Here is a 12533-nt window from a genome sequence, read left to right as displayed (position 1 = left end):
CGTTACGGGGGCTTTTGGGGTCCTTAACATGCTCGAAAACTCTTGAAAATTGGCACACACCTTGGAACCTGCGGCCATTAGGGCCGGGCAGAGACTGATACACGGGCGTGGCACATGGCCTCTACAGCGCCCCCTGGAATACTGAGGGCCATATATCATACATACTTGCACGTAGACACACGAAACTTGGTACACATGTAGATCTCATCAAACCAAACAACTTTCGTACTGCATGTCATAGGCTCCGCCCAACAGGAAGTTGGCTATTTAGGGTTTAGTATTCAAATTTTTCGTCAAAGTTGTGGGGGCTTTTGGGGTCCTTAACATACTCAAAAACTCTTGAAAATTTGTGCACACTTTGGAATCTGTGGCCTTTAGGAGCCTGCAGAGGCTGGGACCCGGGCGTGGCACAGGGGCTCTACGGCGCCCCCTGGAACACAGTCAGAAATGTTGATGTATAGCTCACACATACTTGCACATATTCATATGAAACTCAGTACACATATAGATCTCATCGTGCCGAACAACTTTCGTATTGCATGTCATAGGCTCCACCCAACAGGAAGTCAGCTATTTAGAGTTATGTAAAAAGCGCATGCTCTGGAATTTGAAATACTTGTCATAGGTTTTTTTCTCGATTGCCGCCAAACTCGGTCAACATGATCTCAAGACACTGGGGATGAAAAATTGCCAGGGGATTTTTGATATCTCAAACGGTTTGCTTGTGGCGAGGCGTTGAAATTATGGCGAGAAATGAGAAACAGGAAATGTCTAATACCATCCACATACATTTCCTGATTTTAATCAAACTTCATCAGATTATTCGTTGTATGATGTCGATCGCATATATGTGACTATTAGGAGTCAAAGTTATAGCGCCACCAACTGGCAGAAGGAAGTGTGTCATTTTCAAAATGATTTGAATTCAGCATCTTATTATTACTCGATTTGCTTCAAACTTCATCAGAATAATGTTAAAACACAGCTGATATAAATCTGCAAGGGGGATATTGATATCTAAAAAATTGTTGCCGTGGCAACATGTCAAACTGGAATACTTCTCAGGTGATTTTGAGGCAAATAACATACTTAGAATTTCACAAAACTCTGAACACACATCAGTATTTCTGATAGGAACTTAAATTGTGAATGGATTTTGGATAGCTTGAATGGTTTTGCCGTGGTGATTTTTTGAAATGACCTTACAAAGGGAATCATTATTGTATTTTTAAATTGCAGCTTCCAAACACGTCAAAGAACTTTTTCATACAGATGAAAAAGTCATTCTGAGGAAATATGCATAGTTTCACGACTTTACAACACTGTATGGATAACAGAAAATTAAAAAACTGTCAGACGTCTCATCTCACTCTGTCCCTCTGTTTGAGTATATGTGCTTCAGACTTCCATTGTCTGAGAGAAATAGCGCCCCTACAGGTTCAATTCCCGGACTTTTACTTTCACTTTTAAATCGGTTAAAAATACAAACAAATACTTAGATTTAATTCACACTGACAAGCTAAACCAACATATCTGATTATTACCGGTTCAGGGCTCATGGATAAATTATTTCTGGCCAGAGATACGTGAGAAATAGGAGAGATGAATCACCGCTGTGACCACGAGCGTCTGGAGTAAAGAGCTCAGAGAAAACGAATTTATTCCTGTTTTAAAGCTTTTAAAAATAAATTATTACAGCGATATCACACAATCAACCAATTAGAACACACCAAGAGCTAAATTAAGATGTTTTTGAACTGTTTGTGTGAAAATGAAATATTTGTGGCTGCCTATCTGAAATCACCGCCTCCGATCAGCGCTTACAGTGTCGAGCTCAAAACAAACGAATTTATTCTTGTTTAAGAGCTTTTTTAAATAAAATATTACCACAAATGCACACAATAAACCAATTGTAACACTACAAGAGCTAAATGCAGGTGTTTGTGACCTGTTTAAGTGTGCAAGACTATTTGAAAGCGCGACTGGCAGAATAACATATATCTCTCGAGCTGCAGGATTCTGCCTTTCGTCGTACGAACGAACACATAACGGACAAGATTATTTCAAAATACATAATAGCTTGGCGACTATAAACGAAAACAGCCACGTGAACATAAACTGGATCTACTGGATTTGAATATTAAAGTGACCCCATTTACCACTTGCTTCTGTCTTCAATTTTAATCTATATAAAAAAGGAAACTCATTCGACTTGGCTGCTTTTTTAATGTGTGCGTATTTATTTATTTATCTTTTTATACATTTTGTATAATTTCATAGTTTGTGTATTACAATTATAAAAACAAAAATAAAATTAGCCACTCACATAGAAATAGCTTAGGCCTTAACCTTTTTCTGACAGTTTTAGGGATTTTTAAAAATCCTAAAAAAAACTTATTTGTGCTGCAAATAATAATTTCAAACTCATTTGATACTGACCTATGACATCCTGTGACATTATATTTATTTTAATTTACATAATCTCATGGATGTAACAGTAAATCTGTTCAGCTCACAGATCAATACTAAGCTGTAATGCAAGCAGAACTTTCACAAATGCTTATGAGTCATTTAAGGATTTGATAACACTGTAAAATAATGTCTAATTTGTTAACATTAGCAAATTCATTGATAACACTTTATAATAACTGCACTCATTATTAAATAGTCAGTTCATGCTTTATAAAGCCTTGTCCAAATATTAATAGTCAGTAGTAAGCAGTTTATAAATACAGCTATAAATAGCTTGTCCTTGGTTTATAAGCGCATTTATTAAAAAGGAGAGTAAGTTATCTTCCTATGAAAAATAAAAGATAAAAATAAACAAACAACAACACAGATTGATACAGAACTCAGAAATTTTATTGTGGATTTATGATAAAGCCTGCAAATGAATTCATACTCCTACTCATACTACTCCATACTCCTTTTTCAACATTATGCCAATATACTGAGATGTTAAATTGTGAATGGGTTTAGGGTAGCTTAAATGGTGTGGCCATAGAGATTTATTAAAGTAACATAAAAAAATACAATAGTTATTTTACTATATCTTTACAATTTTTCATTCTAAATCTTCATAATTTTTTATATAAGTAGAAGTCCTCATTTGAAGGAAGCACAGTAAGTTTCATAGCTTTATCACTTTCAAGAGCCAGCATAAAATTTAAACTATCATAACTTATAAATCAAGCTTGCAATTCTTAGTACCAATAATGGCCACAGGTGTGAATGAATTTTGGATAGCTTGAATGGTTTTGTCGTGGTGATTTTTTGAAATAATAGTAAAAAAGGAACCAGTAAATGTCTTTTTATTTTTTAAAGTGCAGCTTCTAAACACTTAAAAAAAATGTACACATAAAAGACAAGTAATTCTGAGGCATATTTCCTCAGAATGACTGGTCTCATGACAATAGTTTCATGACTATACAACACTATATGGATGATAGAAAATTAAAAAACTATCATACATCTGATGTCACTCAGTCCCACTGTCACTGTGGGTAATGTGTGTGTGTGTGTGTGTGTGTTAAGTGAATTAGGTGTGAAACTATCAGGGAGCATTTAGTCTCCAGCGCCAACATTTTACAGAACTGCCACTTTCCTGGAGTCTCCAGAATTACTCGGTGCCAGGTTCTGAGAGACTTAAGATTCCAAAAAATGATTTAATTAGAATACCATGAAGTATTGTGAAATACTATATATTAAGGCTTTATATATAGGCTTTATGAACAGATTAGAGTGACTCGTGAAGGACCAGCACCACCTCCTCTTGTCCGATGGTTTGAGGAATATATCTTCCAGAATCTGGGATTAAGATTTAGGAGCTAATTTTTATTCCACCTCCTTTCCTGAAAGTCTGTCTTGCAGAATTGACTAAAAATTAATCTTCACATTATTTCCTAATTATTTTGCAATTCTTTTTGTCAGTTCTTCTTGACCTGTTTTTCTCTTCCAGCTTTCCTGGACTATTGTATAGCACTCATAAATGATTAAATAAAAAATAATGGTAGTTATTAAGATTGATATGGTTTGGAATTGGTAAAATGTGCTTGGAAAAAAAATCACAATAAAACAATGTTTTAATGTTTAAGTTTGGAATATTAACTGACGTGAATGAATGCTATATAAATATTGTTCATGTTAACATAATGTTTATGAATGGAATCTTATTGTAAAGTGTTACTAAAGTTATATATATATATATATATATATATATATATATATATATATATATATATATATATATATATATATATATATATATATACATATATATATATATATTGTTCTGTGAATGTGATTTTAAAGTCTAGATGATTCGGATTAACCCTTTAACTGCCATATCCTTTAAAACCTCACTGCCAGAGGGATATTGTGAATGCATGTGCCCGCTGGGCACAGTTTACCTGATGCCACCGGGGTGGCGATGGCACTGGTGGCTTGAGCCCGCCATCGCTGCTTGCAGCTATATTTGTATATGGATTGCAATTTTGAAATAAATTTAGTAGCAGAGTTACTGCAAGCGATTTTTAGAGCTGCAAATCCATTTATCCTTCGCTGAAATTTCCGCGTCTCATGGAGAGAGCAGGTCATTGTTGCTTAGCAAAGACAGACGCCTCATGAGCGCTTCTGCCCGAGCGCTTTGGAAAGGAGGAGAAAGACGCGCTTAGCGTTTTCCATGCGTTTTTAGGCACGATATGTGAACGGCCCCTAAGGCGCTCGCTCACTCAGCACGCGCTGAAGGCTCGTTGCAAAATGTCTAATGCATTTAACAGACCAGAAATATAAGATCCTAAAATAACCAACAGGTCTGGTGTTTGGGTGCACTTTGGATTCCCTGTAAGCTATAATACCGGTGTCTAAATGCTGCAGGGATAGTTTGTTGCATGCATGTTTCTCCTTTTTTTCGTCTTTTCCCAGATACTGACACATATATCCCAGATAGTTTTTTTTTTTTTTTGTATTCGCGCTGGTGTACCCTGTCATGTTGCAGATGCAACATACCGTTGTTTTTTTATCCACCACTCTCTTGCCATCACCATTATAGCTTAAAGGGAATCCAAAGTGCACCCAAACACCAGACCTGTTGGTTATTGGAGGATCTTCTCATTTCTAGTCTGTTAAACGCATTGGCTATTTTGCAACGAGCCTTCAGCGCGTACTGAGTGAGCGAGCGCCTGACTGAGTAGCCAAAAATAAACATATAAGTTGGTGTTTTTTTCTTCTTCGGGAGTGTCAGGGGCGTTGCCTGTTACGTCGTTTGGGTTATTGGGCTACCTTGTTGAACGCATATCATTATATTTCTCTCTCTTTTTTTTTTTTTTTTTTTTTTCAAATATAATTAATTACTCCAACGAACCGTTCGGTATACGTAATGCGTACCGCGTACCGAACCGAAAGCGTCGTACCGAACGGTTCAATACGAATACGCGTATCGTTACACCCCTAATATATATATATATATATTCATTTATTTATGACTTCCCAATGTGATCACACCTCAATCCAGTAGATGGCGGTAATGCACAAAGATTGCAAACTGCCAATAAAATTCACTGAAGAAGAAGAAGAAGAAGCTGATCCCGTGCCGGAAACCTCGCCGAAACTGAGCTGTCACTCAAACCTCGCGAGACTTGAATGCGGTTGGCGGCTGAGGGCCCGTCTCTTCTGTACAGGAAAGCTTGCTTCTGACATTTGAATGAAAAACATCGTCACAGAAGCGCAAAACGATGGCTTCGGCTCTGGAGCAGTTCGTGAATAACGTGCGGCAACTCTCCGCTCAAGGTACACTCTTTTACATGCTTCTCCAACATTCAGACTAACGAAAACACGAGCTAACTAGCTGAATGCTAAAAGCCGTTAGCGCGATAGCATGCTAGTTGTTTATATTTCAGACAGCGACACATGGCAGTCGTTTATCCTAATCTATTCATCCAATCAGAAATAAAAATAAATACATGTTGCAGAATAATAACACGGCTTCTAACTGCTTTTAATTCCAGCGTAACGTTAATGACTAACTTAGACTGGTCAAGTTAGCGGAGTCATTTATAAAAATGGTATAAAATACCATAATAAAAATATCACTCTGAGTCATGTAGAGCCAATCTGCAAGAAGAAGGGCAGGTTATCGTCTTCCAAAACTAAATATGAGATCTTAATGGCATGTGTATTTGTACTAAAATGATGTGAAATCATTGATATTTCTGTGTTTTCAGGTCAGATGACTCAACTCTGTGAGCTGATCAATAAAAGTGGAGAGCTTCTGGCCAAGAATCTGTCCCATCTGGACACTGTTCTGGGAGCGCTGGACATCCAGGAACATTCCCTCGGGGTTTTAGCCGTTCTGTACGTCTCCGATTCGTTGAATCCTATTCGATCAAGGGTATTTTCTGATGCTTCTTTTAATTGTATTGCAGGTTTGTGAAGTTCTCCATGCCGAACATCCCTGACTTCGAGACCCTGTTTTCCCAAGTCCAGCTCTTCATAAGCACCTGCAATGGAGAACACATCCGATACGCCACAGACACATGTGTGGAAACACATCAGCAGTTTTAAACATCATTTCCATTGTACTAGTACTAATATTTTCTGTGTTTTCCTCCTACAGTTGCTGGTCTGTGCCACCAGATGACAAACTCTCTTGTAGAAAGAAAACAGGCAGGTGTCCCTCGATCGTTTTAGAGGTTTTATCTATAAACTGATATTAAGTTGTCTTCTGTTTCGCAGCCCTTACGTGGAATAAGTATACTTAAACAGGCCATAGACAAGATGCAGATGAACACAAACCAGCTGACCTCGGTGCATGCAGACCTGTGTCAGGTGAGTCTGAGAACAGCTGGAGAATGTCATTACAGATTCACTGAGTTGTGATTTGTCATTAAAAGTTGCAAGTAAAGGAATCGTTCACCTAAAATACTGATGTAGATGAGTTTGTTTCTTCATCAGGTTTGTAGAAATGTAGCACTGCATCAGTGTCTCATCAATGGATGCTCTGCAGTGAATGGGTGCCGTCAGAATGAGAGTCTGATAAAAACATCACAATAATCCACAGCACCCGAGTCCATCAGTGAACATCTGGAGAAGACAAAAGATGAAACAAATCCAGCATTAACAGTTTTAGATCTGTTTAAATGCTGCTTGATCTGTGCAGATTTCTCTCCTGATTCAGACCAGAACACTTTTTCACTGGAGGAAGTTTTATTATGGATTATAGACTCTATGTATTTGAGTTAAAATCATCTTAATGCTGGATGTGTTTCATCTTTTGTCTTCTCCAGATGTTCACTGATGGACTGGAGTGCTGTGGATTATTGTGATGTTTTTATCAGACTCTCATTCTGACGGCACCCATTCACTGCAGAGCAACTACATGCAATACGTAGTCCTATATAACACTGTATCAACTGAAAATAATCAGATTTTTTTTTTCTAATAATTGTATTTTTATATATAAAAAAAAAATGTAGGCTTGTACAAAAACCATTTGACCAGTGAGTATCAGAGATGTGATGAATCTCAGAGGGTTAAACCGTCCTGATGTATATTGTGTAACTAATGATTGGGCTCTTTGTGTACAGTTATGTCTATTAGCGAAGTGCTTCAAACCCGCAGTCCCGTTCCTGGAGCTAGACATGATGGATATCTGCAAGGAGAACGGAGCGTACGACGCAAAGCACTTTCTGTGTTTTTACTATTACGGAGGCATGATCTACACGGGGCTGAAGAACTTTGAACGGGCGCTGTACTTCTTTGAACAGGTATTTATTTTTATGTGTACAGTATCATTTTGCCTCTGTTATTGCTCGGACAATATAGCGAAAATCTTTAATTTCCATTTTCATGTCTAATTTCCTAGTAAATTTACTAATTTGTGTCTGTTTCCAGGCTATAACCACTCCAGCGATGGCAGTCAGTCACATCATGTTAGAAGCATACAAGAAGTACATCCTGGTCTCCCTCATCCTTCACGGCAAAGTACAGCAGCTCCCCAAATACACATCCCAGATCGTGGGCCGCTTCATCAAGGTGAGTGTCTCTGGCTCTGGATTGACTGTAAAGACCTGTGAGCTCATCATGTTTTCTCTGTGTGTGTCTGTGATATAAAGCCCCTCAGTAATGCCTACCACGAGCTGGCTCAGGTCTATGCTAGCAACAACCCATCTGAGCTGCGCGCTGTGGTCAACAGACACGGCGAGACGTTCACACGAGACAACAACAGCGGCCTGGTCAAACAGTGCCTGTCCTCGCTCTACAAGAAGAACATCCAGAGGCTCACCAAGGTCTGAACACACACTGATCAGATGCAATGTGTTTTTAGTTATTCAGTGCAAATGAATCAATTCAGGATATGAAACGACCCCCCCAAAGGATCATCTGAACTCATTATTGTGTTAAATGAGAAAAGCATTGAATTGAAAATACAAAATTTGGTAGATTTAGCATTGATTCAACAAGTTTTAAAGCTACTGTGTGGCCATAACATTGTTTTCAAAAGCACATCTCTAGTAACAAATAATGCGGAGATTAATGGCTTTGAAAACATTTTTTTACATTCAAAATATATTGAAATCTGAAACTAAAACCAGTCCTTATGAGTGAATCATTCATTCAACTGATTCATTCATTCAACTGATTCATTTGAATGGCTGATTCATTCATTCAACTGATTCATTCAGACGGCTGATTCATTCAGAAACATAGCAAATGACTCCATTTATGAATGAGACTCACTCGATTTGATAAAAAAAACACTGATTCATGTCTTAATTCATAAGATTCATAGTATTAATTAGTGAATCATTCATTTAGACGGCTGATTCGTTCATTCAACTGATTCATTTAGAAAGGAAGCAGATGATTCCATTTATGAAGGAGACTCACTTGATTTAACTTTTTTTTAAAAACAGTGATTCATTCAGTAACGAATCACTCACAACAGTTCTGCTGTGGCTTTTTTTGATTTGAACTTTTTTCATTTTGAGCAAAATAGACAATATTGTGTGTAAAATGTTACAGAAATTGATCTGTTACAGTATATAGAATCAGAAATGCCAGTAGGAGTCACCAGTCTTAATGAGTGAATCATTCATTAAACTGATTCATTATAATGGCTGATTCATTCATTCAACTGATTCATTCAGACGGCTGATTCATTCATTCAACTGATTCATTCAGACGGCTGATTCATTCAGAAACATAGCAAAAGACTCCATTTATGAATGAGACTCACTCGATTTGATTAAATTAAAACACTGATTTATTCAGTAATGAATCACTCACAACAGTTCTGCTGTGGCTTTGATGCAAACTTTTTTAGTTTTGAGCAAAATAGACGATACTGTGTGTAAAATGTAGCAGAAATTGATCTGTTACAGTATATAGAATCAGAAATGCCAGCAGGAGTCACCAGTCTTAATGAGTGAATCATTCATTAAACTGATTCATTATAATGGCTGATTCATTCATTCAACTGATTCATTCAGACGGCTGATTCATTCATTCAACTGATTCATTCAGACGGCTGATTCATTCATTCAACTGATTCATTCAGACGGCTGATTCATTCAGACGGCTGATTCATTCATTCAACTGATTCATTCAGACGGCTGATTCATTCAGAAACATAGCAAAAGACTCCATTTATGAATGAGACTCACTCGATTTGATTGAATTAAAACACTGATTTATTCAGTAATGAATCACTCACAACAGTTCTGCTGTGGCTTTGATGTGAACTTTTTTAGTTTTGAGCAAAATAGACGATACTGTGTGTAAAATGTAGCAGAAATTGATCTGTTACAGTATATAGAATCAGAAATGCCAGCAGGAGTCACCAGAATTAATGAGTGAATCATTCATTCAATTGATTCATTATAATGGCTGATTCATTCATTCAACTGATTCATTCAGACGGCTGATTCATTCAGAAAGGAAGCAAATGAATCTGAAAAATTTAAGGCACAGATTCTCATAGGCTTCATCATGCAGTCGATGAGAAACTGCATCAATATTTTTTCATAAATAAATACACCAAGTGTTACATGGACAGCCCTTAGTTTTTGTTGAGTTCGACTAGCCCCAAACGGGAATCTCTGTTCTTGTGATCGACAGACGTTCTTGACGTTATCTTTACAAGACATGGCGAGTCGAGTTCAGCTCTCCGGCGCTCAGGAAGCAGAGAAATACGTCCTACATATGGTACGAACTCAGCCTCGTCCTGTGAATCACCGGATGCTTCTTATTTATTCAACATGCGAGGTTAGTTAACGCTGGAATCTGTGCTCTTTCGTCTCCCAGATCGAGGATGGAGAGATCTATGCGAGTATTAACCAGAAAGATGGCATGGTGTGTTTTCATGACAACCCTGAGAAATACAACAACCCTGCGATGCTCCACAGAATCGACCAAGAGGTTCGTAACCATCAAACCGTGCTTTCTTCATTCACTGCTAATGTACGAGAGAGCAGCATGCAGTTTATATTCACAGCCTCGTTATTTCTCTTATTAATCACCATTTCGTTCAAGAGAATTATTAATAACATACATAGCAAACATAAATATATTATAAAATGCAAAAAACAAATAATACTCTGAAGGTTAGGAAAGTAACGGTGGACGAAAAAAAATTATATTTTCATTTATTTTATTTATTATAATATGAAAATAATTTTATATAATTATACAATATATAAAACACTTATAAATACAGTAATGTTGTGAAATATTATTACATTTTAAAATAACTATAATATAAAACTATTGTAATATATTATAAATACAGTAAAAACTAATATTAAAATATTACAATATAAAAAAGTTTTCTATTGATATATTTCTGTTTTAATTTATCGTAATATAAAAATAAGTAATTATACAATATATAAAATATAATTATACATACAGTAAAACAGTAATGTTGACAAATAATATTACAATTTAAAATAACTCTTTTTTTATTATAAAATAAAATAATTTTAATATTATAAATATGGTTAAAACCGTAATATGAGATTATAACAATATAAAAAACATTTATTGTAATTTTCTATTTTCATTTATTACAAAAATTGAAATAGTTATATAATTATACAATACATAAAATACTAATATAAATACAGTAATGTGAAATGTTACACTTTAAAATAACTTATTTTTACTATATAACACTATTGTTATATATTAATACAATAAAAACTGTAATATGAGATTATTATATAAAAATGTTTTCTATTGCTGTTTCTATTTTCATTTCTTATAAGAATAATGTTATATAATTACACACTATATAAATATTATACATACAGTAAAAACAGTAATGATGTGAAATATTAGTACAATTGAAAATAACCTATTTTTATTATAATATAAAACAATTGTTATAATTATACAACATATAACATGTTATTATAAATTCAGTAAAACAGTAATGTTGTCAAATAGTATTACAATTTAAAATAACTTTTCATTTTTATTATAATATAAAACAATTGTCATGTATATTATAAACACAATAAAAACTGTAATATGAGATTACAATATAAAATGTTTTCTGTTGCTATGTTTCTATGTATTTATAATATATAATAAAATACTAATATAAAAACAGTAATGTGAAATATTATTACAATTAAAAAGAACATTCATTTTCTATTTTATAGTGTCTTAGCGATTCTGAACTACTTCAAATGTGATATAATGTTTATGCATGACTGCATTTTGACTCTATAAGTTAATGTAAGGTTTTTGAGTCTGATGTCTTCGGTTCTGATGCAGATGCTGAAATGTATAGAGTTGGATGAAAAACTAAAGTCCATGGATCAAGAAATCACCGTAAACCCCCAGTTTGTGCAGAAGGTACTAGTTTGAACCAGCTTGAGATTCAAGTATAGACTCATATATCTCTCTCTCTATATAACCAGGCTCTGTGTTTGTGTTTCAGAGTATGGGGATGCAAGAGGATGACGTCGGCAGCAAGACGTCCAGCTACTCTTGAGTCCTCCGTGCGGATCGCTGCTTCATTCACATCCCCTTCTTCCTCATCACAAACCCTTCATGAGAGCAACATCAGTTTGGATACAGACTGTATCAGAGGAAGACATAAATGTGTGGAAATACTTTTTTCTGGTTCTGTCACTGCACAAGAACTAATTTTGTCAGTGTTTATTTATCAGTGCTTGGTTGATGTGCCACTGCATCATTTCTGCTCATACAAATAAAGAGACCGGACTCCTTTGTTCAAAAGAGTTGTTGAGATTATATTTGCACGCTTGTCTTTATTGCAACACATGAAGAAACCACCTTAAAATCTTAAAAAACACACAAACTATTTACTTCTGAAATAATTATCCATTTATTTGTTTATCGATCTTATAATATTGTACATTCACTTGTCTACCACATAAGGTCATAATATTGTCTTATTAAATTTCAATCTTGTAATATTTAGAAATGATTAATTGATGTCTTTAAGCAAAATTGAAGTTTTTCATTTATTTATGGGCCTAAGATGTTCCACACATAGGTTTCAC

At 35.4% G+C, this 12533-nt stretch overlaps 1 protein-coding gene across 1 annotated transcript; it reads left to right on the top strand.

Moving 5' to 3' along the window:
- The first annotated feature begins 5623 nt into the window (after positions 1-5623).
- On the top strand, positions 5624-12261 carry LOC113056460 (COP9 signalosome complex subunit 3). Its single transcript, XM_026223263.1, has 12 exons — positions 5624-5787; positions 6222-6351; positions 6423-6535; positions 6614-6663; positions 6733-6825; positions 7584-7763; positions 7891-8031; positions 8112-8285; positions 10117-10203; positions 10303-10416; positions 11779-11859; positions 11945-12261. The coding sequence occupies exons 1-12, from the start codon at positions 5733-5735 to the stop codon at positions 11996-11998; spliced, it is 1272 nt and encodes a 423-aa protein (XP_026079048.1). The 5' UTR covers positions 5624-5732; the 3' UTR covers positions 11999-12261.
- The last annotated feature ends 272 nt before the right edge of the window (positions 12262-12533 follow it).

The sequence above is a fragment of the Carassius auratus genome, chromosome 37 (assembly GCF_003368295.1).
Source record: "Carassius auratus strain Wakin chromosome 37, ASM336829v1, whole genome shotgun sequence".
Lineage (NCBI taxonomy): Eukaryota > Metazoa > Chordata > Actinopteri > Cypriniformes > Cyprinidae > Carassius > Carassius auratus.
Note: the sequence above shows the minus strand (reverse complement) of the source record. Positions and strands in the feature narration are given on the sequence as shown.

What these genes read in the sequence shown, in the direction of transcription:
- LOC113056460 (XM_026223263.1), top strand. Translation starts at nt 5,733, where the DNA reads ATGGCTTCGGCTCTGGAGCAGTTCGTGAATAACGTGCGGCAACTCTCC. An exon ending in CTCGGGGTTTTAGCCGTTCT is followed by an intron (nt 6,352 to 6,422) that starts GTACGTCTCCGA and finishes ATTGTATTGCAG; the next exon opens with GTTTGTGAAGTTCTCCATGC. An exon ending in CTCTTGTAGAAAGAAAACAG is followed by an intron (nt 6,664 to 6,732) that starts GCAGGTGTCCCT and finishes TCTGTTTCGCAG; the next exon opens with CCCTTACGTGGAATAAGTAT.